At 57.8% G+C, this 26,631-nt stretch overlaps 1 protein-coding gene across 1 annotated transcript; it reads right to left on the minus strand.

Moving 5' to 3' along the window:
* Positions 1 to 4,236: 4,236 nt before the first annotated feature.
* Positions 4,237 to 26,273, minus strand: PCDH1 (protocadherin 1). The gene is made up of 5 exons (XM_068534524.1): positions 26,234 to 26,273; positions 17,305 to 18,167; positions 12,141 to 14,336; positions 6,797 to 7,016; positions 4,237 to 4,631 (listed from the first exon to the last, which is right to left on the minus strand). Exons 1-5 carry the CDS (start codon positions 26,271 to 26,273, stop codon positions 4,237 to 4,239), a joined length of 3,714 nt encoding a protein of 1,237 aa, XP_068390625.1.
* Between the last annotated feature and the right edge of the window lie 358 nt (positions 26,274 to 26,631).

The raw sequence follows: 26,631 nt of genomic DNA on the forward strand, positions 1-26,631 counted from the left end.
TTACCCGGGAGCCGGACTGAGGAGGCCGGGGCCGCTCGGGCCCGGAAGCAGGGGGAGGGGAGCGCAGTCGGGGACGGGGGCTGAGACCTTTTCGGGTCCCCATACATCGACTTCCAACCCTCGTTCCTGAGCGTGAGAGGGAGCGACAGACAGACAGATGTCTCCCGCCCCTTCTCCTATCCAGTTCCACGATTCAAACTCGTTGCTAAATGAGGGGTGCGGGAATGGATACATGCCCCCTGGAAGAAGGCAGCACAGCTTAACCCTCCGCAGCGCGGCGCGCCCCCCAAGCCTAACCCCTAGCCTGCACGTCAGCTCCGGTGGGAATGGGGTTGCCGGGAGCGGATCGGGCCCAGCGGATGGCACGGGGGCCACTTTGAGGCGTATGAAGTAGATGTCTGTCCTCAGTCTCCGTCCTCTTGCCCCCATCCCTGCGTGGCACCGATTAATCCCAGTGCGGGTCTCGATCCCTCTTCTCCCGTCCGCGTCCCCCGACCCCCCTCCAAGGTCTCTACCCCAGACTTAGCCTCCACTCTCCCCGGGACGCCGGCCCGAGGGCCCAGAAGAAGCCAAGTGGGGTCCGGTTTTCACACTTTTATTGTAAAGCTCGGGAATAATTACACGGGTCTTTCATTGACAGCTCAGCAAACAAACCGGAAACGAACCGAACCGGAGTGGTAGGGGAGGTGCCTGCGCATGCTCGCGGCGGGGTGGGGGGCGGGGGTGGTCAGAGAAAGAGAAAGACAGAGAGACGGAAATCATTACAAATCGACGGGATTGTGCTCGCAGCGCCAGGGACTGGGGTGGAGTGGGGGCGGGACGGGAGCCCTTCCCGGGAGGAGCGAGGCGGTGGGAAGTGGCACGAACCAAGAGAAACACGACCCCAGTGTGGGCATCCGATGCGCCCAAAACCCCCCTCCCCGACCCCCGCCCCCCCAACACACGAGAGAGACACGGCCCCCCTCCCCACTCAGATAACCCGAGGAGACACGGTCTCCCCCTCCCCACGGGCAGACACACCGCCCGGGAACCCCATGGGCGAGACACAGTCCCCCCTCCCAGAGAAGTCCCGCGTGGAGACGCCCCCTAAGAGGCTTTCTCTTGGCCAACACAAGCCAACCAAACACCAGGAGACGGCCCCCACACAGGGAAGAAATGGCTCCAGAGGCCGGGCCCTCGGGAGAGAGAGGTATCCCAGAGCCCCTGGGAGAAAAGACAGCTCAGAGCTGCCCAGTCTCATCCGAAGTGCTGCAGGTCAGAGACACCCCTGGGGGAGAGGTGCAGGGAGGGCCAGAAACATCTCTTCCCAGACATGCTTCAGAGATAGCCCCCTTCCCTGGGAAGAGAGACGGCCCAAGACTGACATGCCTTAAGTACTCCCAGAAACCCTGGGAGGACAACAGGCTCCCCAGAGAGCCTGGGTAGCGGGGGAGACATGCTCCCATGGTCCCCAGCAGGAATACATGTTCCCCCCCCCCAGAGACTCCCAAGGGGAGAGATAGGGCCTAGGGAGCCCCCAGAGGTGAGGGATGCCCCAGAGACCCTCCCCCGGGGATGTGAGACACGCTTCAGGGACCCTAGGAGAGAAGTATGTCCCCATATACCCTCCCCCTACCAAGAGACATGCTCTGAAGTAGGGGGTAGGGACAGATTAGGTCCCCTCTAGGAAGACACTGACTGGGTCAGGCTGGGTTTGAGCGGGGTCTCCTCTGGCCAAATGTCGCCTATTTGTACATAAAACTGTACGCGACACAAGGCATTGGGGAAGGGCTTCACAGACCTAGGACCAACAGGGGTGGTCCCCAGTGCTGTCACCCATCCCCTGCCCACCTTTGGTTTCACCTCTCAAGTGCCCAGGTGGTGACAGACTCAGTGCCCCAACCCCAACCAGGGGGCTAGGGGCTCTGCCTTTGCCTATGGGAAGGGCTCCTCTGTGCTTCTCAGCCCTCCCAGCCACCTGGGCCACCCCCTTCCTTCTGGCTTCTCCATTGTGCAAAATGCTCCTCTGCCCTTCCACCTAGTGCTCAGGGGTCTCCGAGACCAGGGCAGGGTGCCCAGGCCACCAGGGGCTTCCAGGGGAAGTCCACTGACCCCAGGAATGCCTCCTGTCTGGACCACCCTCTCCACCAAGCAAATGGGCCTCATACAATCTTCTTGCCAGAATCTTGACCCCCAGGACCCAGGATAGCCCTCGAGGCCACTGACCCACCAGCTGGGCACCTCACGTTACCAACTCCACCACTATTGCACCTGCCCCGTTTGTGCAGGGGGAAGGGGCTGTCTCTTTAACAAGCCCCAGCCCACTTCCTGGGCCTCCCCCAGGGAAAGGAGCCTTTGGCCAATCCCTAGACCTGGTTGCTGCCACCCCAGGCCACTCTACACACCCCCGCCCTCCACTGAAGGGCTGTGTATGCTGGGGCCATGAGCCTAACAATGCTCTCCTTCCCAGCACTGTTACCCCAAGCCAAGTTAGGGGCAAGGAGCAGAGAACAAGGTGATTCTTCAGCCCCCTGGCTTTCAGGGGTGGAGGTGGGGTCTCTGGGGTTACAGGAGTCAAGACTCCAGCAGCACAGCTCCCAAAGGCACCAGACGACCCAGCAGCCTGTACCCACCCCTCCCACCCTCGGGCCGCCCCCCAAGCTTAGACTAGGTCAAGCAAGGGCCATACCCTGAGTCTCCAGCCTCCCAGCCTGGGCCCCTGGGGAGCCGGAGAGGTATGGGCCAAGGCAGTGGGGGTTTGTGGAAGGAAGAGGGGCTGAGGCTTTGAGATGGCCACAGTGGGAGATGGGGCCTCTGCAGGATGCCCCTCACACCCTGGCCCCCTGAGGTGAAGAAAAGAATCCCACCTCATCATGGCTGACTGGGCTTCTCTGCCCCCCGATCCCCCCACGCCACGGGACCCCTGACCCTGGCAAAGGGAAGCCCAACTGGAAGAAGGGGGCCTGGAGCCCAGGGTGCCCTGAGGCAGCCCTTCCCACCCCCTGAGATCAAGGCAATGGTGGTTTTACAGGCTGACGGGTCAGTCATGGCAGGGGCTGGGGTGGGCGGGGTGCAGAGAGGGGGCAGGGGGCAGGTACCCCCTACTGGGGGCAGCAACCAGCTGCCCCCTGAGCAAACCTTCCTGCTCCCAACTCACCCAACCAGGCCAGAGGCACAGTCTCCCCACCCCCGGCCAGCTGCCCCCCACAGCCTCAGGGCCCCTCCGTGATGCTCATCTGGATGTGGGGGGCCAGCCTGAGCGGGGATCCCCCCCACCCCAGGGCACAGCGCAACAGTTCCAAAAAAATAGAGATTTGTATTCTTAAAAAAAATTAAATAAAAGCCCAGCTCTGCTGATAGGCGAGTGTTCCCCCATCCCCACCCCCATCCCCCTTGTTTCCCTGGCCGGCACCCCCATCCTGCCACAGCCCCAGGGGTATTTACAACATGGAACAATAGAGGCCTGGGGTGGGGGGCACTGCGGCAGGGAGGAGGGGGCGCAGGGCAGGTCCCTCCCCCAGAGGGGTCCCCCGAGACAACACAACATCAACAAGAGAAGTTGCAAATCAGGCAGAAATGGGGACGTCATTCCAAGGTCCTTATATACAGACACTGCATGACCAGTGGGAAGGGGGGGGGGCCCAGATGGGACCAGGCATGGGCATGCGGCAGGCAGGTGGGCCAGCCCAGGAGCAGTACAGGAAGACAAGGCCTCCGCCCCACTCCCACTGCCATCCCACCCCACCTTTGGTAACAACAGCCCTTCAGGGAGCCCCTGGCAGTCAAGAGTTTCCTCTGGGAGTTCCCAGGGAGAGGGGCTCCCCAGTTCAGCCCTGCTGCAGGGCTGGAATGGGGGCATCCTATGCCCGCCCTGGTTGGCCATGTGGGACACAATGAGTTAAAAGTGTGCTGCCCACCCTTGACTCCACCATCTGCCCAAAGTGAGGGGGTGACCCCTGGAAGTCGAGGGACTGGAGCCTAGTCATTGTAGAGGAGCCCTCTTGGGCATCAGCTGGGGGGAGCCCCATAAAGGGGAAGAGGGGGCTCCCTAGGGTTTGGGGGCTGAAGTGAGGGAAGAAGACCTGGACCCTGCATGGGGGAAGGGCCAGCGTGGTCATGAGGCCAGTAACCCCCCCCACTCAGGGCCCTGGCCAGGAAATCCACGCTGGAGGGGTCAGGAGCGGGGGCCCCGGCATGGGCCCGCCTGGGAGCTGGCCGGTGGCTGGGGAAGGGATGGCCGGCTGGCCAGAAGGGGGCTCACAGGTAGATCTCGCGCTTGGCCGTCTGGGCAGATGCCGGTGTGGCTGCAGGTGGGAAGTCCGAGGTCTGGGTCAGGGGGATTTCCTCCAAGGTGGCCGAGTCCTTGCAGGAATCATGGCTACTGTGGGAGAAGGCACTGTAGGAGGGCAGGAGGCGCACAGGGGCCGTTTTGGTGTTCCGGTCTTCTGGGGGGCTGGGGCTGCCGGCGCCCGCAGGCTCCTGCCCTCCTCGGTCCTGGTAAGGCACGAAGGTGGAGAGTTTGAGGGCGCTGCTCTTGGTCCGGCGGCTGGGAGACGACTGGCCAGGCATCCAGCACGTGTCGGAGTGGCCAAACTCACTGCACTCCCGGGTACATGTGCCCGTCATGGCGACGTCAGGCAAAGGGCGCAGGTCTGCAGGGGAGAGCGGGGAGGTTGGTCCTCAGGCAGGGCAGCCTCGCACAGCTCTGCCCCACAGCCTCCCACCAGCGCCTCCATGCCGCCTTGGAACAGGGGTGCACGCCCCTTCCTGCCCACTGAGCTCACAGGCACACACACCCTCAAATAGACACACACCCTCCCACCATCCACCGCATGCTTGCTCTCTCTCTCTCTCACACACACACACACACACACACACACAATCTATCCTTAAATAGACACATTCTTTCCATCCTCACCCACCCTCCAGCTCTCCTCTCACACATCCACCATATCTGCCCTCAGACAGGTGCACAAACACACACCCCATCTACACACTCCGTCACCTATCTCCAGACAGGCTGAAACATGCACATCTACCCTCAGGTAGGGGTGAGGAAACCCCCATCCTCATTAAAGACACAATCTCTTTCTCTCTCTACTGCTCTCTCTCTCTCTCTCTCTCTCACACACACACACACACACACCTACCCTCAGAGAGGTGTGGACACACAAATCTACACCAGGCATCTCTATCCTCAGACAAAGGTGGGCACATGCCTCCCTTCTGAGCCCCCTCCAGCCTCACCATGCTCCCAGTTGCACTGGGGCCCCACCCCACCCCAGCACAGCAAGGCCCTGCTACAAAGCCAGGGGTTTGCGTAGAAGCACACACTCACATATCCACAAGCACGCTCATGCAGCCCCTCCCCGCCTCACTCCGGCCCCTACACCGCCCACCACCCCTGGCCTTGCCCCGGCTCCCTGCCCAGAACACCCATGGGAACAGAAGTTGGCCGCCTGACATCGGCAGTAGCCAGTGTGGTTGCTGGGCAGCGGGGGTCTCCATGGGAACGTCTGGGCCTTGAGTACTTCCTGTCACAGTTGCCCCTGTCCCGCCCTCGCTTGGGGACAGTACCAGGCGGTGCCCCCCTCCAGGGATGTGACTGAGCGGCACCACCTAGGGTGGGGACTCCCCTGGCACCACTCACCCTGGCTTGGCCTCCTGCCAGTGCAAGGTGAGGAGGGGACAGCTCTGTTGTTAACCCTCCGGGGCTCTTCAGCTCAGGGCAGAGTGGGGGGACCCAACGTGGCACGGAGCAGAGCACGGGCACTGGGTGGGCGGGGCTGGGTGCTGGGCCGAGTCCCACAGACCCCAGACCCCAGAGCAGCTCCCACATACCTGGCAGTCCACCTCAGGGCCTGCTCCGGCCAGCCGGCTCTGCGCGGGCACAAAAAGGACGAGACGGGCGTGAGATCGCGCATGGATGGGCAGGGTGGAGATGGAGGGCGCTCTGAGACCTGGGGCCTGGGAGGTTAGACAAGAGCCCTGGGCCCGAGGGGTGAGGTGTGGAACTTTTCATCTTTTGGCGGGCTGGGGGAGTTCGGACTGAGGGAGGGGCGAGACCTGAGGATAGCTCTAAGCTCAAGAGTCTTTCTATCCCAAGGGGAAGCTGATTTAGTCTCCCCACCACGGGCCACCAGAGGTGCCTTCACGCACACACACGCACTGCACACATACATTCTGACAACACGCCCCCCATCCATTCCCATGCTGACCTCTGCTCCAGCCCAGATCCCACGTCTGCCATCACCCTCCAAGCCCCTCCCACACAAGCCTTTCCCCTCCCCAGGCCTCCCCACTCCCTCTCCTCAGCCAAACCCTCTCCTGCTTCTCCCGCCAGGGGATCATCACACCCTTCTCTGGGCTCCTCATAGCATCCAGGGTCCCTTTCCTTTTCTCAAGGCCCTCTGAGCTCTCATTATCTCAAGATTCCCTCAAAGTTCCCTCACCACTACCTGAGCCCTCTGGCCCCCATTCTCAGGGTCTCTGTTCCCAGGAAGCAGAATAAAGTAGTGCTGAATTCAGTCTTTGGAGTCAGAGATGCCTGGGTTTGAATCCCTCCCAGCTCTGTCACTTCCTGTATATGACTTTGGGTAAGTGACTCAACCTCTCTGAGCCTCCGTTTCCCCCACTGTAAAGGGGGCACAGTAAAGTTCTCAGATCAGAGAGCGGTTGTGAAGGTTAAATGAATATATACCAGAAAGCACTCAGCACAGTGTTCACTGCTGAATACACGACAGCTCGAGAGATGGAGGCTATTCCTAAGGTCTTGTCATCACTCTCAGGCTTCTACTCATTCCTGGGGTCCCCTCACCGTTCTCGGGGTGCTCCATCTCTCCTATGCTGCCATCGGGGGTGGTGCGCTCATAGTGATCCTCAGGCAGAGCCAGGGGACCGAGTCGGGGCCCCGAGGATGACTTGCTGGACGGCGTCTCAGACTCCTCCAGGCCACTGTCGTAGTAACTGTGCTGGGACGGGTCCTGCAGCTCCTGCGCCTGGCTGGTGGCGGAGAAGGTGACGCGCCGGTGAGGTAACTGCAGGGAGAGGGAGTGTCACTGCCGGCCGGCCAGCCTGTGCCACGGGGCCCACCACCGCACCAGGCTACAGCCCCAGCCAAGCCCACCCCCAGAGCTCCTAGCCCTCTAGGCCTCAACAGCAACCAGGAAGAGGCCCAGGCCCCTAGCGCAGCAGAACCCCCCAGAAAGCAGAGACTTTAACAGAGGACTGCCCCTTGATTCTAGGTCAGCTCCCAGGACAGCCAGGACCACGCACTGGAAGTCCCAACACAGCACAGGCCCCAGTGTTATGACAGCCCCCAGGCCAGCACAATAAGCTTAATCCAGTACAACCGCTTGTTAGAGCACAGCTTCCCAGTACTGGCACAGCCTCTGTTTAATTCCAGACAGCCAACACCAAAACAGCACAATACCAGCCAACTCCCCTAATTCCAGCATAGCCTCTAAACACCAGCAAGCCTCCAGTTTTTAGAACAGCTCTCTGAAAGCAGGACAGACTCCTAATTCCAAAACAGCTCACCAGTACCAGAACAGTTCCCTGATTTCCAAATAGCACCCTCCAGACTCCAGCTCCTCACCTGTCTCATTGCTCTGTTAACTTCTCATTGCCTCCATCCAGCGGGGTGCTAACCTCTTTCTGATCTTCTGTTCCTCACCCCTGGTCTGTAATGCCATAGGCAGGACTCCCTGCTGAGTCCCCACCCACCCAGGTGCCCACTGCGTTCCCCTTCAGAGAGGCCTGGGAGTGGAAAAAGGCGGGAGGGAAGAGGGAAAGGGAGCCTGATAACAAACCAGGGCACCCTGGGGGTCGGGTAGCAGAACAGTGGAAACTCCCCAGTCCTCCAGATCAGGAAACAGTATTAACTGGAGAGGGCAGGGCCCAGGAGGACCTGGGCATAGGGGGAGGGGCCCAGCATCCATCAGGGATTCGGAAGGCTGGCTTCTTCGAATGGACGCTCCTTCTAGGAAATAGGAAGGAGCTTCCAGGAGGGGCCGCTGGCTTGGTAGAGCCAGGATTTAGGAGCTTGGAGCGGGGACTGGGGTGGGGGGAGGGCAACAGTGACAGGCTGCTCCCAGACAGCAGCCCTGCCTGCCTGCCACGGGTTAACGATCATCCCAGGAACCTGGCAACCTCAGCTTGGCACTCGGTACAACCAGCCCATCCCCCAAACACCCACCTGGGACCACCACTGGTTCTCCTGCCAACCGGAAATTAGAAGTTGTGGAGGGCGCAGACCCAGGGCCCCTGGAGGCTAGGGGTGGGAGCGGCCCAGGCCCAGGGCCCTGCTGATGAGTCTCCAGGCTCCTTCTAATCCTCTAAGACTTTGTGGTGCTTTGTCTTTAAAACTCTCAATAGGAGGTTCTCAAGATGGCCAGAGGAGGGTGTACCAGGTTTGCAGACCCACCCTCCTGATACCCTACACAATTTCTGTGCCATCCAAGGCAGCTGGGGTAGGGGAGGTTGTCAGCACAGGGAGCTTTGGAGCTGCCTTCCCACCTTGGCTCCCACCCCACCTTCAGGCATAGGCAACACTTCTCGAGATCCACGTTGGGATCCAAAACACTGAAAGGTCTGGGTGATGATAGACAAGATCCCCAAAACTGACCTGATATTTGGGGCTGGGAGGATGTAAAGGAGCACGTCCACCTGGTGATGGAGTGAATAGGTTCCAGGAGGGTCTGGGAGGCACAGGGCAGTCTGGCTGTTGGGTGTTTTTCTTTCCAGTTTTCTTTAAGACATTAGCCAGCAGCCCTCCCTCCCTGCAGAACCTGTCCCTGGTAATCCAAGGCTTCAGTCCTGCCTCCTAGGCACATCACTTGGTCTTTTTCCTATGATTCTTTTCTGTAAAATGGAGGGTTGGGTCATACTCAACACTAAATATTCCCTATAATTCTATGACTATCAAATCTTAAAAAGCCTAGATCCAAAATCTCTCTCAGACCCTAGTCCAGAAGTTCTAGACCCTTGCTGGTTATTTCCAGTCGGCCGTCCCTATGGACCCTTCAGATTCAACATGCCTGAAACCAAATTCTTTTTCTTTAATCAGCTTCTGCATGGGCAATGATCTCATCATCCTACCACCCAGACTCAGAAGGATGATATCTATCTGGGGATCCTGGTAGCTCTCCACTCACTCCCCATCCCTATCCCATATCCAATTATCCCTTGAGTCCTGTGGGTCATTCCTCCAGAAGGTCAGCCTGATCCATCCATCCATCATGCCCTTTTCCACCACCCTTGCTCAGACCTTAGAGGTGCAGTCCTGAACCTTCACCTCTACCCACTTTAAATCCACCATACACTCCAGTAAACTCTCTAAAACTCAGTTCATCCAAAACTCATGAGCTTTCAGGGCCTCCCACTTCTTCTTAAGGAACTTTTGGCAAAGCATCTATGTCCTCTACAACCTACAGTCTTCAGGTCTCCTGTCTCAGCTCCCTCCTATACCCCCCACTCCAGCCAGAATCCCCTTTCTGCCCTCTCCCTGCCTCCAGCTTGGTCACGCTCACTCCCACCTTGGGAGTTGGCTCAGCCTCCCATTCAACTCCTGTTCCTCACTTTACGAAGAGCCGGCTCAAGGTTCTCATTCCACCCCCCCCGGAAGCCCACCCCCATGTCCTATGCACCATGTCCTATGCACGTTTTCTCATACTATGTGCCTCAAAGAAAGGGAGGGGGCACCATGGTCAAATAAATTTGGAAAACCCAGAGTTATACAAAGTTTAACAGGTTTTTCCCTTCTTGCAGGCTTTGCAGAGCCTTTAATAGGTTAATGTGAACTTAATCTTGGAACCCCTTTTTTATATAGCATAACGGAAAACAGCAGACTCTGGCAATCAGATTTCCTGATGATTTGTGTTTGAATTTGACTCCATCGCTAACTAGCTTTCACTTCTGTAAAATGACCTGCATCACAAAGAGTTATGAGCAGTGGATGAGCTAATTCACATAAAATGCTCAGCATGGTACGTTGCACCTTGTAAGGACTCAAAAAAATGGAAGCAAGTAGTGGCAGAAGTGGTAGAACAAGTTGGGAAAAGCTTTAATATATGGCACTGCTCGCTGGTGAGAATCGACACCACGATTCTCAACTGCCTCATCTTGTTACTTGTATGTCTTGTAGAAATATGACCATTTTTTCCTCAAGGTCTAGTACTATGCTGAGCACACAGTAGGGATTCAGCCTATGTGTTTTAATGATGACAGTGGTGGTGTGGTTTGGTTGTGTTTGAATGTTCAGTGTGGCTCCATGGATGGGTTGGACTGGAGCCGAGTAAGGGATAATCCCTCAGACCTTGGGAAAGAAAAAGATTAAGGAGCTAAAGGAACAGAAGAAAGAGAGAGGCAGTGGCAGCAAGGAGAGGAACAAAAGAGAAAGAATGATTGGTCAGGAGCTGCTGGAGGTCACCCTAGAGATGCTTATGTGTCCAAGGGAAATGAGATGAAACCAGATTTCACTTCCCCATGCCCCACTCCTCCAAAGCCCCTAGGAGTTTTTACTTTGGGGGTACTCCGGGGCATTGGGGAGTTTGTGGACGGAATCAGAGCAGAGAGCTGGCGCCCTGGATCTTCTGGGAGTGTCTCAAGCCTCTTCAGTCGCCATGGAGACAGGTTGCCTCTGGCCTCAGAGACTCCCCCAGGACCTGAGGCCCCTCACCCAGACTTTAGCCTCCTCCTCAGGCACAGCCAGAGACAGGGCAGACCCAGGAGAGCAAGAAGTGAGAGACGGAGAGAGAGAGAGTGAGTGAGAGCTAGCAGCTCAGGGTGGCCAGAGCAAGGAGCTGAAGGAAGGGAAGGGAGGGGGCCGGATAGGGCACCTCAGCCCTGGTCAGCAGTGGGGATACAGAGCAGGTCAGTCCATAGCACTGGGGGATATCCTCCCCTCTCCCTGGGCCCTCCCTCCCGGCAGCCCAGACTGGTGACCATGGTGGGGAGACACAGGGCAGAGCAGGCTAATTGCTGGGTGTTGAGCGGTACTGGGATGAAGAGGCTGGGAAAAGGACTTGGGAAGATCTTGCCTGGAGGGAAGGTGCCTGGTATAATTAAGAGGTTCTCTGCCTTCACCTGAGGCAGCCAGGCTGCACTCCACCCCCACCAGCTGCTCTGGTCTGAGCTCTGTTGGGAGATGCTCGATGTGCACAAATGGGAAAGGTCAAGTCTCAGCCAGCGGAGAAAGGGCAGGACTTGGGTGCATCTCCATCCGCTTTCTCGGTAAAGGGTGCCATTCCCAGGGAGGCCTCACAAACATGAGGGAAGGGGACACACTGCTGGACAGCTCCATTTGAAGCCTGCTCAGAAAGGCACTTCCCCCAAACATGGACATGGTCATGGTGGGGAGGGGCCTGGTCAATTAAGATAGGGTTGGGGCAGAGGGGCAGGTCTGGGACGTGGGAAGGGACAAAGAGCAGGGATGGGGAAACTGAGGCAGGACATCAGACAAAGGGCTGTTTCCAGTCTCTCTCGCTCCTTCTCTCAGTTCCAGGAAAATAAGAAGCCAAAACTCCAAAAATAGAGAACTTTATTATCAGGGCAAAGTGTTTGGGGCTGGGGGAGGGGAACTGGGGCCCAGCCCCAGGAGTCTGGGGTGGGGAAGAGGGTGACACACAGTACACAGAGAAGGCACAAATGGGGAGGCCCCCCTCCCTGACAAGAGCGTCCACCTGGTTACCCACCAGGACCCCAGGTCTCCCCCTTTCCCCTCTAGAGAAGCACCCATGGCTGGTCTCAGACAGAGACCCACGTTTGGAGAAGACTTCTTCTCCATTTCCCTCCCCGCTTCTGCCTCCAAACCCTTCTGCTCACCTACCCATCAGTCCCCACCTGCAGGACCCAGCAGCTGGTCCAGTGTCCCAGGATGTGACAAGTCACAGGCCTCTCTCAGTGCGGAGGGGGCGGGGGGGACACGGAGCACACCCTCAGTTTTCATTCGGCCCGACCCTCCAAGCCTGGGTGAGGCAGCAGGGCCATCAGCGGTCCCAGCGTCCCCCGATCTTTGGTTCCACCTCCCACCACTGACTTCGGCTGGTGAGCACGGCAGGCCCGAGACACCAGCTCTGTCACTCCCACACCTCGGTCCAGATGGCCCCGTGGTAGGGGTGGGGTGGGGGCCGGGGCATGCTGAGCCGCAAGGGCTGGCCTACCTGCTTGCTGGGGTATTTGGGGGGGTTGGTGCGGTAGCTGTAGTCGGAGTACTGCTCAGAGCCCGTGGACGTCGTGTCCCCAGTGCCTACGAAAGTGTTGGCTGGCGGCAGGTCCTGCACCACCTGGTGCTTCTTGGAGGCGGAGGGTGACTGGGGCTGCAGCTGGATGGAAGGCAGCGGGGAATTAGAGCGATAGTGGCGGCCGAGGTCAGGGCTGCCTGGTGGGTAGTTGAGGGGCAGGTGGATGCGGGGGCTGTCCCCAGGGGCATCGCTCATCAGGTTGAACTTGAGGGATTTCTGCAGCCCGGCCTCATCCTCGTCCTCCACCGGCTTCACGGGCTTAGGAGACTTGCTCTTCTTGCCCTTGCTTTTGTTTCCCTTGGAAACTTTGCTGCTGGGCTTGGGAGCATACAGGTCCTTGGTCTCCTTCTTGCCAGCCTGGTAGCCACTCTTGGCCTCCCGTTGCCGGCAGTAGCGCACGAGCACGGCCAGGGCGATGAGCAAGGCCACGGCCACGACACCCGCCACCACGCCAAATAGGATGTTGCTGCGCTGCTTGGAGCGCTCGTATTCCGGATCCCCAGCAATGTCGATGTCCAGCGGCGTGTCCAGGCTGTGGCCCAGCAGGGTCTCCAGCAGGGTGCGGTTGGCCAGGGTGTCATTGACATACAAGTGGACCAAGGCTGTGCCATAGCGAGGGGGCTTGCCACGGTCACTGACCTTCACCACTAAGCGGTGCAGCCCGTGGTGGCGCCGCTCAATCTCCTTTTCCAGGGTGATGGCACCGGAATGTGACCCAATCTGGAAGAGTCCGTAAGGGTTGCCACCGGCGATGCTGTAGGTCAGCTCGGCGTTGACACCAGAGTCAATGTCCTCAGCTGTCACCTGGCTGACCGTCTCACCCAGACGGGTCTGCGGGGTCAGCAGCCGGTGGGAGGTGTTGGAAGGGGCGGTGATAAAGGGTGCATTGTCATTCTCATCCAGCACGTTGATGGTGACGCCAACGTAAGCCGAGCGAGGTGGGACGCCGCCGTCCACCGCCTTCAGCTGGAAGGTATAGGTGCTTTGCTGCTCCCGATCGAAGCTCAGGCTGGAGAGGATGGTGCCCGTGCCGTTCTGGATAACAAAATCACCATTGTCCTGCTCCACCGTGAGCTGCACCCGGGCGTTCTCCCCCTTGTCCCCATCAATGACCGTCACCATGCCCACTGGACTCAGCGCCGGCATGTTCTCCATCACTGAGAAGTTGTAGCCACTCAGCATAAACTTGGGGTCATTGTCATTGCAGTCCAGCACGTTGACAAGGACGGTGGCTGTGCCTTGGAGGCTGGGGCTGCCCCGGTCGGCTGCCACCACCTTCAACTCATAGCTTTCCCTCTGTTCCCTATCAAGGGATGTCTTCACCCGGATCTCTCCAGTTTCAGGTGAGATGGTGAAGAGGCCCTTGGCAGCTGGCTCAGGCTCCAGAGAGTAAACCAGCTCAGCATTGGAGCCCGAGTCGGCATCACTGGCAGTGACCTCAGCGACCACTTCACCTGGCTTGTTGTTTTCTGGGAAGGCAACCTCAGTGACGCTCTGGGTGAAGACAGGTGCATTGTCATTGACATCCACCACCTGCACCTTGAGGGAATTGGTGCTCGAGAGTGGGGGGTTGCCAGAGTCCACGGCCACAATCTCAATGGTGTAGTCTTTGACCTTCTCATAGTCGAGCGGGGTGGTCGTCTGCAGGAAGTACTTCTTCTTGCTGTCACTTCCCGTGTCACTGGCCTGGCGGAGCTGGAAGGGCACGTCACCTGCCACCACACAGGTGACAGCTGCATTTTCTCCCTCATCTCGGTCAGATACCTGCACCAGGGCCACAGCTGTTTCTTCTGCCACGTCCTCTGAGATGTTAGCCATCCCGTCTTGGTGAGTCACCAGCCCTATGCCCCGGATTTCAATGGTGGGGGCATTGTCGTTCATGTCCTTCACGGTCACCACCACTTGGGCTCGGGCACTCTTGGGGTTGGTGCCTCGGTCCTTGGCAAGCACCGAGAAGCGCAGGGTGCTTAGGTCCTCGCGGTCCACGGGGCCCTGCACAGTGATAAGTCCCGTGTTCCTGTCCAGTCTCAGAAGACGCCTCACAACTTCGGGCACCTGGTGGAACGTGTAGTCGATCTCTGCGTTGGCACCTTGGTCGGAGTCATTGGCCTTCACCTACAGGGCACGGGGAATAAACAAGGAAAACAGGGCTGGGTTAGTTTGGGGATAACAAATTAAGGGACACATTGCTGCCTTTCCAACGAACATGGCAGACGCAACTAATCTAACAAGGCACCCTTTCCAAAAGCAGCACACGCATGCCCTGCCCTTTTCCCAATCCTGACACTTTGGCATATATTACTGATCTTTTTCCCTGAAGAGCACAGATACAGCCCACAAATCCTCAGTGGTGCTACAAGCTACTACTAGAGATGGGACAGGGCAGAAGTGAACTCTACTTATCACTCCTATACTAGTCCGCCCAAACATGGGGATGAGGATCCAATTAGCAACTAGGGCAGCCCTTCCACCCAATTCAACTGGCCTTCAAACCCTTCTGAAGAGCTGGAAAGGTGTGAGTAGTAGAGATGGTGTGTATGCATGACATAAGTGTGCAACATGCATGCATGCACACACACGTGTTGTGATTATGTGAGAAGGTATGTGTTTATGCACGTGTCTATTGGCACACGAATGGAGACCCACGTGCCCCTCTGGAGGCCACAGGTGAGGGGCTTTCTTTTTTGAAAGGAGCCAGGTAGGGATGTGGGTCAGAGGGAGCCCGCCAGGGCCAGACCAGGTCACTACTCTGTCAAAACCGGGGAAACCTGTTTCATCTCTCTTCCCCTCCCAGGGCTGGTGCTGGCTAGGCATCAACTTGAGGAATCCAGCCGAGCCTGCGGCCAGGAGGGAGGGGCTGGTGCAGGCCACAGAGCCTGCTGGCAGCGGGCTGGGCTCCCAGCATCACACAATGAACTGTCTGTCCCTTTGCAGTGGGCACGTCCTCCCACGCCAAGGCCGACACACACTCGGCCCAAGTCTATACAAACATGGGTGGTAATGGGGCAACAGGAGCCAGGTGGGAATGGTCATGAGGTAGCACTGGTCAGGGAGAAACAAGAGGGTTGGAGTTAGGTCACAGCCCAACAGAATGTGATGGCAGTATGGGCGGGGGCGGGGGAGGAGGGGGGAGGGGGTAGACAGGATAGGCGCAACTTGGCAGAGTCTCTGGGGAGCGGAGCAAGAGTCCTAGGTTCAAATCCCAGCTCCGCCACTTCCCAACTATGAGGCCTTGGGCCAATTATTTAACATCCTCAAGCCTCAGTCTACAAATGTGTAAAATGGGGATAATAATAGAACCTATTTAATGGGGTTGTGGTGAGGATTAAATGGGATGATAAGTGTAAAAATGCGTAACACTGCCTGGCACATGGCAAGTGCTCCCTAAATAGCCTTTATCCCTCTTTTTGTCCATCCATCTCTGAAAATCGGTGCTGACACAGTATTGGGCATTGCACCTAGCAGGCCCTCAGGCCACTGCTAGTCTCCTTTCCTTCCCATCAGGATTTTTTTGACAGTGAAAACACTGGTGAGCTACCTGGTCCCTGCTCACCCCTCTAATGGTTTCTCCTCGCCCCTCCATCCCCCTGTTCCCCCAGTCTGTCACCAACTTTTTCATTATGATTCCCACTGTCTCCCTGTCTCTAGATTGGTCACCCACCTCCCTATCTGCCTCTCTTGCCATCTTACCTCTCTTTGTCTCTGTCTCTGACTCTTGACTTCTGTCTCTCTTTCCCTCCCATCTTGCTCAGTTCTCCTTCTGCCTCTTTCCCACTGCTGGCTCTCTCCCATCCTCCCTTTTCTGCTCTGTCTACCCGTAGCCTCATCTCTGCCCCATTCTCCTGCTTCATCCCACTTCCCAGCTCTTACACACATGGGCTCTGAAGCCAAAATGTTGGATGTGGCCAAGGCGGAATCTGAACACATCAGGTGGGTGTTACCAGGCAAGTTTCCTAATCTCTGTGGGCTCAGTTCCCCATCTGCAAAATGGGGATAATGCTTACATTGTACTGTGGAGATTAAATGATATAATACACATAATGTATTCAGAACAGTGCCTGGCACCTAGGCTATTATTATTCGCCATCCCCGAGTGTCTCCCTTTTCTTTCTCAGTCTCTCTTCTACAGGTTCCAGTCCATCAGCCTCTAAAAAAAGGCCAAAACTCCTCCCCGTGCCCTGCTTCAGCTTGAGGACTTGGGACGAAGGGTTTCCCAGGATGGGTAACGGTGTGCAGGGCAGGCTGAGCCCTCCTCAGCTCCCTCATATCAAAGACAGACAGCTTCAGCCCATGGGGAAGGAGAAAGGAGCTGGGGCTGGCAGGAGGCCAGGGCTGAGATGACAGTGGGAGATACGCCCACCTGTCTGCAGGGACGCTTTCTTTGCTCTCTCCCAGGCCCTGACCCCACCAAGCTGCCCAGCCCCTGGGGCAGTTCCCATCGAGAGGGGTGTTGAGAGCTTCAGCAGAGGCCACCGACCCCCCCTACTGTGCCCAGCACCCCACACCCATGGGCACACAGTGCCTAGGGGAGGAGGTGGGTGTATAGACATCTGTGTACAGTTTTCTAGAATTCTGAGGACTCACCTGGCTAAAATGATCTCATTTGACTGTCAGGGATGGGCAAAGCAAGGCTCTGTCCTCCAGCCTCAGGAAACTCGTATGTGGCTAAAGGGCCCCTGGTTGGGAAGACATTCTCATCTCTGGAGAGATTCTACTTGGACAAAAGGCGGTTCACTTGTTCCAGCTCAGCTCACTTGGCTGGGGAGGAGGATATCATTTGACGTGGGAGGGGGTTTCACTTTGCAGAGGTTTCTCCAGCTTGAGTCTGCCTCGGGGATGGGGGGATCACTGTTCATATGCTATGTCACTGTCACCTGAATAGCTTGACAGAGGAAAGTAAATCCCCTGCTGGGGTGTGGTGGACTTGTGGGAAGGTCTCACCAGGCGGGCGCTGGGGAAAAGAGATCTCACCACAATATCTTGGCCATCTTGCCCTTAAGTGAAGGAAACTCTCACGAGGTTGGGGTGGGCTCCCATTTCTAAATGTGGGTCACCCTGACAGTTAGATGGAGGGGCCTCTCACCTGGATGACCGAGTGTCCTATGGGGCTGTTCTCAGACAGCTCAGCCTCGTAGGATGGCCGCTCGAACTTGGGGGCATTGTCATTGGTGTCGAGCACGGTGACTCGCAGCAGGGCGCTGCTGGCGCGTGGGGGGTTGCCACCATCCTGCACCTTGATAGTGAGGTCATACGAGTCCAAGCGCTCCCGGTCCAGGTTGCCCATCACGATGAGCTGCGGCTGCTTTCCGTCCTGGTCCTCTGCCACCTGCAGCCCAAATAGCTCCTGGGCCTCGGGCCCCAACTGCAGCTCATAGGATGCCACACCGTTGGGGCCAGCATCGCGGTCCGAAGCCACCGGGATGGGGAAGAGTGAGCCAATGTTGGTGTTCTCGGGGATGGGCAGCGTGATGACTGGTGAGGCGAAGTTGGGCGTGTTGTCATTGATGTCCTGGACCTCTATCTGGCCCTCTAGCAGCCGGGGGCTGCCATTCTGCACAAGGTCCGTGATAGACACCTCAAACTCCAGGATGCAGGGCTCACCAGGGAGCTGGTTCTGGCATTCACGGAGCCCCTCGCGGTCGATAGAGGTCTCCGTGGTAAAGATGTCGCCCGTCTTGCCATCCACCCGCAGGTACGGGGCGCCTACTTCTAGTTTGTATAGGTGGCCCACGTCTGGAAAACCATAATCGGCTGCGAGGCTCCCAATGAGGGTGTTGGGCGGTTGTTCCTCTGGCACCTTGTACACCACCCGAGTGGCATGGCCTGGGGATGGAGCCAGCAGCAGCAGAAGTGCCAGCAGCAAGGCGGGCAGCAGCAACCGTTGCCCCCCAGGGCCTGGGCTGTGCCTCAGGGACCCCATCCGGGCAGGCTCCAGAATCAGGAGGGCTGTAAGCGAGGGAGACAAAACAGGGGGTCAGCTGGGAGGAGAGCCCAGGCCCTGAGGGCTGCCCAGAGCCAGCCCCCGACTCCCCCTCTGCCACCTACACACTGATCTCCCAGGAGAGAGCTCTGCCCCAGTACAGAACGCTGATTCCAGGACCCAGAATCCTGAGTCTCACCCACAGCTGGTGTAGCAGTGGTGTCTGCCCCAGCTGGAGGAGCAGGTCTAGAGCAGTTCCTGCCCATGGAACGCCCTGACCCACCTGACACTCCCTCCCTCCCTCCCTCCCTGCTCTCTACTCTGTGCTTTGCCCAACACCTCCTTCTCACCAGCATCCTGCCTGCCATAGTCACCCATGCTAATTACCCTGATACTGAGATAGGGAGAGACAGCAAGCGGAAGGGTGAGACCAGGAGCAACCCCCAACCCACCCCACCGCCACATTACAAGGTAGGAGAGAGACGCGTCACATACCCTCACATTCCCCAGACCCCGGATCATTGCCGCCCACCCTGAGGGCCACTCACGTTGGCTGCAGGGAGAAGGGATGACGTCACGTTCCTCTCCCTTCTGAGATGCCAAGTCAGTGTACGCACAGGAGGTAGGACATCTCAAATCCCCTTCTCCTGACAGTAATCACCCTAGTGCCCAATGTCCCCACCCTCATGAAGGGCCAGCTTGGACTGGGCACCGATCAAGGCTTGGAAACGGTTAGGGTTGTGGAGTAGGTGTTAGCCCTTCCCGACTCCCTTCCGAACACACATGCCCCTGGGCACTCACACCTGTGTGTACACACACAGTTCCCGGGGCTCCTCTACCCTCCCTCTCCACCGGGGTTGGGGGTGGGGGGGAGGAGAGACACGGGCAGGTATGTGGAAGGAGAGAGTAGACGTCAAGACTGGAGTCAGGACTGTGGTCAGAGCTGACTAGCCCTGGAATTGGCATTGGGAGCTGCCCCAGCCTATCCTTAGCAACTAGGAGCGCAGCAGGTCTAACTGGGACAGAGCTGCCAATAACACCAGCAGCCTTGCCCTGACCACTCCCCATACCCCTGCTCAGTCTCTCAGTGAACATCTGGCCCCTCCCCTGCTTAATCGGTCCAGTCCCATCTCACACCTGCCTCTCCCCGCCCACCCCCACATCCTTCCAGTTAGAGGCCTGTATGCCCCAGCCAACCACAAGCTGCACCGCCATCACCACAAGAGCCTGCTTCTTCTGCCCATCTCCCCCAGCTTTGAGCTGTGCATCAGCAGACCCCAGCCAGACCCTCCAGCTAAGTCCCAGTCTTGACTCCCTCCTCCTCTCCAGCACTACCACGACCACGGGCAGCCCTTCTATTCAAATCCAAAGTCTTCAGCCCAGTACTTTCAGCAGAGGCTCAGGCTCAATCTCCCTTCCCTAGCTCCTGGAGTATGTGCCTCACACACACTCCTGGAAATCCCACCCCAGGCCCTGTCACAGGCCACACCCACCCCACTGAAGGCAGGTTCTGGTCACCCAGGAAGCCTTCCCAGGCCTCTTCAGCCCTCGGTGACCTCTCCTTCCTCCAACTCACAGCCACTTATTGTGTGTCCCAATCCCGTGGCAATGAATCACTGTGCAGCCTGGGACACCGCCCGCCCGTGTTGTTCAATCCCAGTTATTGTGCACTTATTCCTGTGTTTTCTGCACTTATTCCTCTCCAAGCATCCCGAAGGAAGGGACGGGGCTCCCTACAGTCATCCCCCAGCCCCCACCCATTCACCTTCACAGAGCTGGGCGTACTATAGGTGCTCATTCATGCATTCAGTGAACGTTTATTGGGCACTTACAACATTCCAGGCTCTATCCTGGGCAGTGGGACACAGCAGCGAACAAGACAGATGCAATCTGTCATTGTGGAGCTGACAATGGTTCTAACTCAAGGACTATTTGTCATTTTTGTTGGGCTGTACCCATTTGACAGATGTAAGGCAGCAGGGTGGAGAAGAGCAGGGACTGTGACATCAGACAGTCTGAGGCAAACCCCAGCTGCCCACTTTCTGACTGCGTGAGCTGGAGCAATTGACTTACAGCCTCAGTTTCCTTATCTGTAAAATGGGGATAATACTACCTCTTTCCTAGGGAGTTTGAGATCATGTGGGCTAAATGCCTAGCACAGTGAGTATTCAACAAATGCTCCCTCAAAGCACTCACAATTGTAGTTAAGTAGCTGTTTGGGAAATAACTTGTGAATTGTTTCTCTTTCCTATAAGACTGTGAGCGGAGACTGGGAGAGCCTCTGCTTTGTTTACTCCTACATCCTCAGGGCCTTGCCCTGGACCCTGCACACTGTAGGTACTCAGTAACAGCTCAGGAATGACTGTGATTATTTTACCTCTCAGGCTTAGCCTATCCTGGAACTTTCTGTATGGTCACTGCTTGTTTTCTTGCCCAATTTCCCTACTCCACTGAGAACTCCCTGGGGTCTGATTTAATCCTTCTCTGTGTAGGTCCCTAGCAGACTCTCAGCAAATGTTCATTGAATGCAGATTCCTTACACAAACACAGCCCCCTCCCTGGTCACTCCTCGCACTAACAGGCTCAACGCCTGTGAGGCTGTTATCAGATTAGTGTGTGTGTTTGTTCCCAGCAGCAATCTTAATCTCTTTAAAGGAGGGAGGAATTTATCTGATGCTCTATTTGGATCCACCCTCCAGCCATTTCCCCTCTCTCTGCATGGACCTGGCACTGGGCTCATCTTACCATCAAGCCTCAACCCAAACACACGTGTCTCCAAAGAACCTCATTCCCTTCTGGGCGCCTTATCCTGCCCTCCCGTGCACAGCACACACACAGCATGGGATCATTGTGAGCACCAATTCCGTGCAGAAGTCTTGGCAGGGTGGGGGTTACTTGGGAGTTACCCTAAACATGACAAAGAGGAGAAATAAAGCAGTGCCGGCCTGCCTCCACTCACTCCCTCCAGATCAACGGTTGGTAACCTTTTTGGGTCACATTCCCCTTTATGAATTTTATGAAACCACACAGCAGATTCTTCCAAGAAAAATGAACACTCACAAATTTTGGCTACAAATTCTTTGATTTGTAGCCGCTCTAAGAGCCACAGATTAAGCACTGAACTTGGGGGCTTCCTTCCCCATCTTGGGTCACAACCAGGGGCTCTAACCCCTCAGGCCTTCCAGGCAGCACAAACATAGCATGCTTGTGACACATTCCCCCCACATCCCCCCTCCCCACGCCTGCCCCCTAACTCTCATACACATTCTCTCACTCACCCTGTCACCCTTAGGGGTCAGGAAAGGATTGTGGCATCTAACTTCTGAGTTGGGAAGAAAACCAAAAGGGAATATCCAAGGCAAGGAAGGTTGGGGGCGGTGGGGGGGGGGCGGTTTCCTGGGAGGAAGGAGGAATTTGGGGGGGAAATGGGTTTGGGGGAGGGTTGCCCAGAGTAGGTTGCCCAATAAGAGCTGAAGAGGGTTTAGGCTCTTTAAGCACCTGGAGAGTTCCTTTAAAATGAGTATTATCTGGCTCCACCCTTAGGAATTCTGATTCTGGAAGAGGGACCTGGAGAAACCCCCAGGCAGCAAGGTGGAGGCAGCAAGGGTCAGGAACCTTCTGGGAACAACTTTGAGGTACTCTAGGTCTTTGGAGTTAAGAAAGAAGTATAAATTCTATTATCATCACCTTTATTATCATCATCACTCTCCTCACTATCATCATCAACCCAACTAACACTCCCCCAGAGATTTTACTACATTTACATCCATTTCCCATCTAATCCTCCCAGCCCACTGAAATGGGTACTATTTATTATTAATTTATGGCTCCCCATAGTACAGATGATAAAACTGAGGCTCAGAAATAATAATTGCCTTAGGTCACAGAAGTAGTAAGCAGAAGAGTTGGGATTTGAGAAATAAGAATGCCTCCTCACGTGAGTTGGGAAAAGGCTGGATGAGGGAAGGGAAATCAATGGAAATCAGTGGTTGCTATGTACCACCCCTGCCGCCCCCCCCCCCGACCCCCAACACACACACACACACACACACACACACACACACACACGCAATCCCTGGGCTGCCACACCTGCAGGGCAAGGAGTGAAAGAGAAATAAGAGAGCCTAGGGTTCAAGGTCCGAAGGAACCCAGGCCTCCCAGGATGCAGAGAGAGAGACAGAACAGCCAGGAGTAGCAGTGAGGTGGCCTTTCCTACCCCCTGCTCCCACCATCTCTGAACTTTGTCCTGGTGGTTGGTTGTTGGGAGTCATTAGTCCCAGACGGCAGCCTTTGAAGCGATTAGTGCCTTATCTGCCCTTCCCTAGGCATTGGCTGCCTTCCCGGCAGGGGTGTCCCCACCTCCACCTAGCGACATTGGGCACCCAGGACCCTGAGAAGCCAGAGCCTCAGTAGGGACAGTGACTCATTCTTCTCAGGCCAGAGGAGCACAGTGAGGTGTGAGGGGGCAGAGTCCAGGGAAGGCCAAGGAAAACGCCATCTGTGTCAACATCTGGGGAGGAAGGAGAACAGTGGTGAGGCTTCACCTGGAACCTTCATTGACAGCCCACTTCGGGGATCAGGGGCCATTTCCTGCTGAATGCTGTGGCCAGAGAGGAAACACACGGGGGCAGACATCACTGTCCCAGAGGCCAGGTCAGCCCTGACTCTCACTCCCGCACTGTTACACAACAGTCACCACCACTGTGGGCACAAAACACCAAGGGACATAGCAAACATCTGGGAGAGGAGGGTAAGCAAGCTGGGCTGTGTGGGGTGGAGCTGTTCAGAGGCTTCCCACAGTGAATAAGTGCACAGCCCTCAGCTCCTCTCCCTTCTTTTTCACAACCCTCTGTTAGCCTCTGCAGGGTTTCCAGGCACCTGCATTCTGAGTCAGATTGTCGGGGTTCAAACCCTGGTTCCACCACTTCCTAGCTGTGTGACCTTGGCCAAGTGACTTCACCTCTCTGAACATATTTCCATATTGTGAAATGGAAATAATCCTGCCTCTTGAAGTTATTTGGGAGGATTAAATGAGAGCTGATGCATTAAGGTCTATTACATTGTAAAAGACAGATAGCTTTCCATCACCGAATAGAGCACTTTATTTCCAACATCAGGCAAACAGTAGGTGCTTATTGGTTCAATAAATAAGTGAGCCAATCCCCTGCCAGTTGGGAAGACCTATGACGGCAAGGATGGTGTCTATCTTACTACAGTACTGCATCCTCATCACCCACCATGGGCCCTAGCAGACAGTAGGTGCTCAATACATGGTTGAAAGAATCTCTCTCTGCAGCACCAACTATCCTCTCTCATGGTAGGGGCAGACCTCACCCGTATTAGAAGGGCCTCCTCCTTTCCCATCTCCTCTGCCCCCAGCCTTGACTCCTGCTCAGCTCCTCCCCCCACCCTTGCAGACCTTCTCCTGACCCTTCCACCCACTCTCCGCAGCAGTTAGCTCACTATCTCTACCTAGCCCAGCTCCCCTGACCAAGTAGCCACAGCAGCAGCCCGTCTGCCAGGAGAACGCCTTACCAGCAAGACCCCCCTTTCCAGCTGAAATCCCTTTTGGAATTGGGGATTGGGTGGGAGGGAACGGAAGAAACTAAATGCAGCCAGAACTGAAACCAGACCTGCTCCCCTACCACCCCGCCCCTGGCAGTCTCTGGAGGCCCCTCTCATCGCTCTCTCCTCGATTCCACTCCATCCCCTGGTCTGGTCGTAATTACATATTTCAATCCTCCCAGACCGCCACGTCAAGAAAGTAACACACCCCCACCCCACACACACCTACACCTCTGGGCTGTCACAAACACCTTCTGCGCGCTCTCCTTACTGGCAGCTACCAAGGGTTGGCCCAGAGCAGGTAATGGAAGGCTCTCGGCGTTTTCCGGCACGACATCCTGGACTCTGCCGGCCGGGGCAGACCCCAGCCTACACCGCCGCGGTCAGCGGGCGCTCCCCGTACACCTCCTGCGCGCGGGGCATCTCCTCCCAAAGGACGCGGGACAGTGTGTCGGGGGAGGTGGGACGGCGGCTGTTCTCCGCCAGCCTCCGGCTCGGCCGGCCCCACCCCACCCCCACCCTCAGCAGGGCGACGCCGGGCCTTCCCGAGCTCAGGGCGAGGCGCGAGCGCGGCGCGGTGAGAACGCGCCTCACCGGCGGGCCCCTGGTGCCCCCCGCCCCAGGGGCCGCCGCGGGGACTCCCTCCTCCTCCGCCTCTCGGGCCTCAGCCTAGGGACCCCCGCAAGCCGGCGTCGGCTGGAGCCGCTCAGCGGGCGCAGGGAGGGGGCGGGGAGGGAGCCAGCGCCGGAATCACAAAGCAGAGAGCCCGGCCCGGAGGAGAAATACTCGTAAAACGGACCCTCTAGCGGACGGCGGAAAAGGGGGCTTTGCCCCACTCTCAATCGTCAAAGACCTCAAAGCAGCCCCGAATATTTCCTGCTAGAGGAATGGTCTCCGACCACTGCTGAAAAACTGAGGCCAGAAGTCTGGGCTCCCGAGGGTAGAGGGGGGAAGGGGTGCGAGTCCTTCTCGCCTGCCAGTTGTGATCCTGCGCGTGCCGCGCGCGTGCCCTCCTGGTCCCAGGGCCTTGCCCGCACACACGACTCTGGCCTGCAGCTGGGACCCGGCGGAGAGGACGCCCGGGTGTGAGAGGGACACAGGTGTGTGGGCCCCAGGTGTGCTGGGGATCCAGGTGGTTCGGAGAACGCAGCTAAATGGTCCGAAGAGGGTCGCAAACACCGCCCAAGGCTTGCACCCTCTGCAAAGGGACCTAGGGCCCTGGAGCTCCGGGGAGGCGGGTTGGCGCGGCCTGCCAGGTCCAGCTCGTTCCGGGAATACCCGGCCGGCCGGCTGGCCCCGGAGTGGGGGTGGGGAGGCGCCGGCAGGGAAGCAGGTCCGGCCAGCCCCTAGGGTTCCCGCTGGGCCGAAACTTACACTCACTGTCCGGCGCTAAGGGGAAAGGGGCGCTAGGGGCTCTCCGGGTGGCCCGGCGGCTTCCCCTGACGGAATCTGGCCTCCGAGGGAGAGGGACAGAGCGTGTATGTTTGTGTGTATACGCTGCAAGGTGTAATGTGACACTGTTGGTGGAAGGTGTGTGTGACACCCAGTGTTAAGATGTGTGAAGCAGTAGATTCTGTGTTTGTGCCCGTGAGGCGCTGCTGTGGGTGCCACTTGCTGTGTTAGGGCGTGTGCCGTCAAGGAGTGTGCTGAAACACTGGGTTCTGTGTTTATGGGTGCAGTCGAGGGGTGCAAGCGAGACATGTGTTGTGTACCTGTGTTCTGGCCAAGGAGTGTAACATAATTTATGTTAGGGTGTGTGCCTTAAAGGAATATGTGTGTGCGGGGCTGGGTTTTGAGTGTTCATCTAGCGAACTGTGGCCGTGACACTCGTATGTGAGGGCATGAGATTGCGTTTGTGTGTCCATGTCGCCGAATGTCACACCCGGTTGTGTTTTGTTGTTCTGTATGGCCACGGGTTCTGTGTCCGTGCTGCTGAGCATGCAGAAGCGGAAGCAGATTCTGAGCTACTGACGGTGCCCCAGTGGGCGCTGGTGTGCGGGAGGTATGCCTGTGTGCACATATGTATGTATGTGTGCACATATGTCCGTGGTCTGGCCCTCCGGGTGCCCGCGGGGAGCTGGAAGCGCCTGAGTAATCCGAGCTGGTCGCCCAACAAGTGTGTGTGTGTGTGTGTGTGTGCGCGTTGTGAATGAGGGTCCTTGCTTGCTACATCCTCGGAGACGGCCCCCCCCCTCCAACTGGGGGCTGCGGGCTTGCCCCAGGCCATCTCCATCCCTCGCGCGGCTGGAGCCCCCTTATCCCCGCAGCTCCAAGCGCGCCAGGGTGCAGGGCGCCCAGGCTGGAGCCCAGTCCAGCACCCGCTCTCCTCTCTCGGCTTTTTGCGGCGGACCTTGGAGGCCAGGGTGCCCCAGCCGCAACCCCAACCGCCCCCACCTCAGCCCCGGCGCGCTGAGCACCGACCGGGCCCCCTGGCCTCGCTCGGCCGAGCGCCCCTCCCTCGGCTCCCGCCGGCCATGGCCGCTCCCGGCCGGGAGCCACCACCGCCTCCACCGCCACCGATCCTTACCTGCCTCTGGGCAGCGCAGGCCGCGGGCCCTGCAGTCCATGAGCCGCCACCGGCCCCGGCCCGGGCTGCGGCTCGGCACGGCACGGCTCTGGCTGGCGCTGCGGTTCAGGCTCGGCTCCGGCTGGCTTTGGGCACAGCAGCCCCGGCGGCTTCGCGTCCGCGCCGCGCTCCCGCTCCCCGAGTGTGTGAGGCGGCGGTGGTGGCGGCAGCGGTGGCGGAGCCAACGGCGAACGGAGAGCACAGCCGGGCCCGCCCCCTCCCTGCCCCCCCCCTCCTGGCCCGCCCGCCTGCCTCCCTCCCGCCTCCCTGCCCCCTCCCCCGCCCAACACGGCCGGGAGGTGGAGCTCGGGACCGCTCTGGTCCTGCTGGGAGGGGACCCCAGCACCGCTCCCCAAAGC

Source organism: Eschrichtius robustus, chromosome 2, assembly GCF_028021215.1.
Source record: "Eschrichtius robustus isolate mEscRob2 chromosome 2, mEscRob2.pri, whole genome shotgun sequence".
In the NCBI taxonomy this organism is placed as follows: domain Eukaryota; kingdom Metazoa; phylum Chordata; class Mammalia; order Artiodactyla; family Eschrichtiidae; genus Eschrichtius; species Eschrichtius robustus.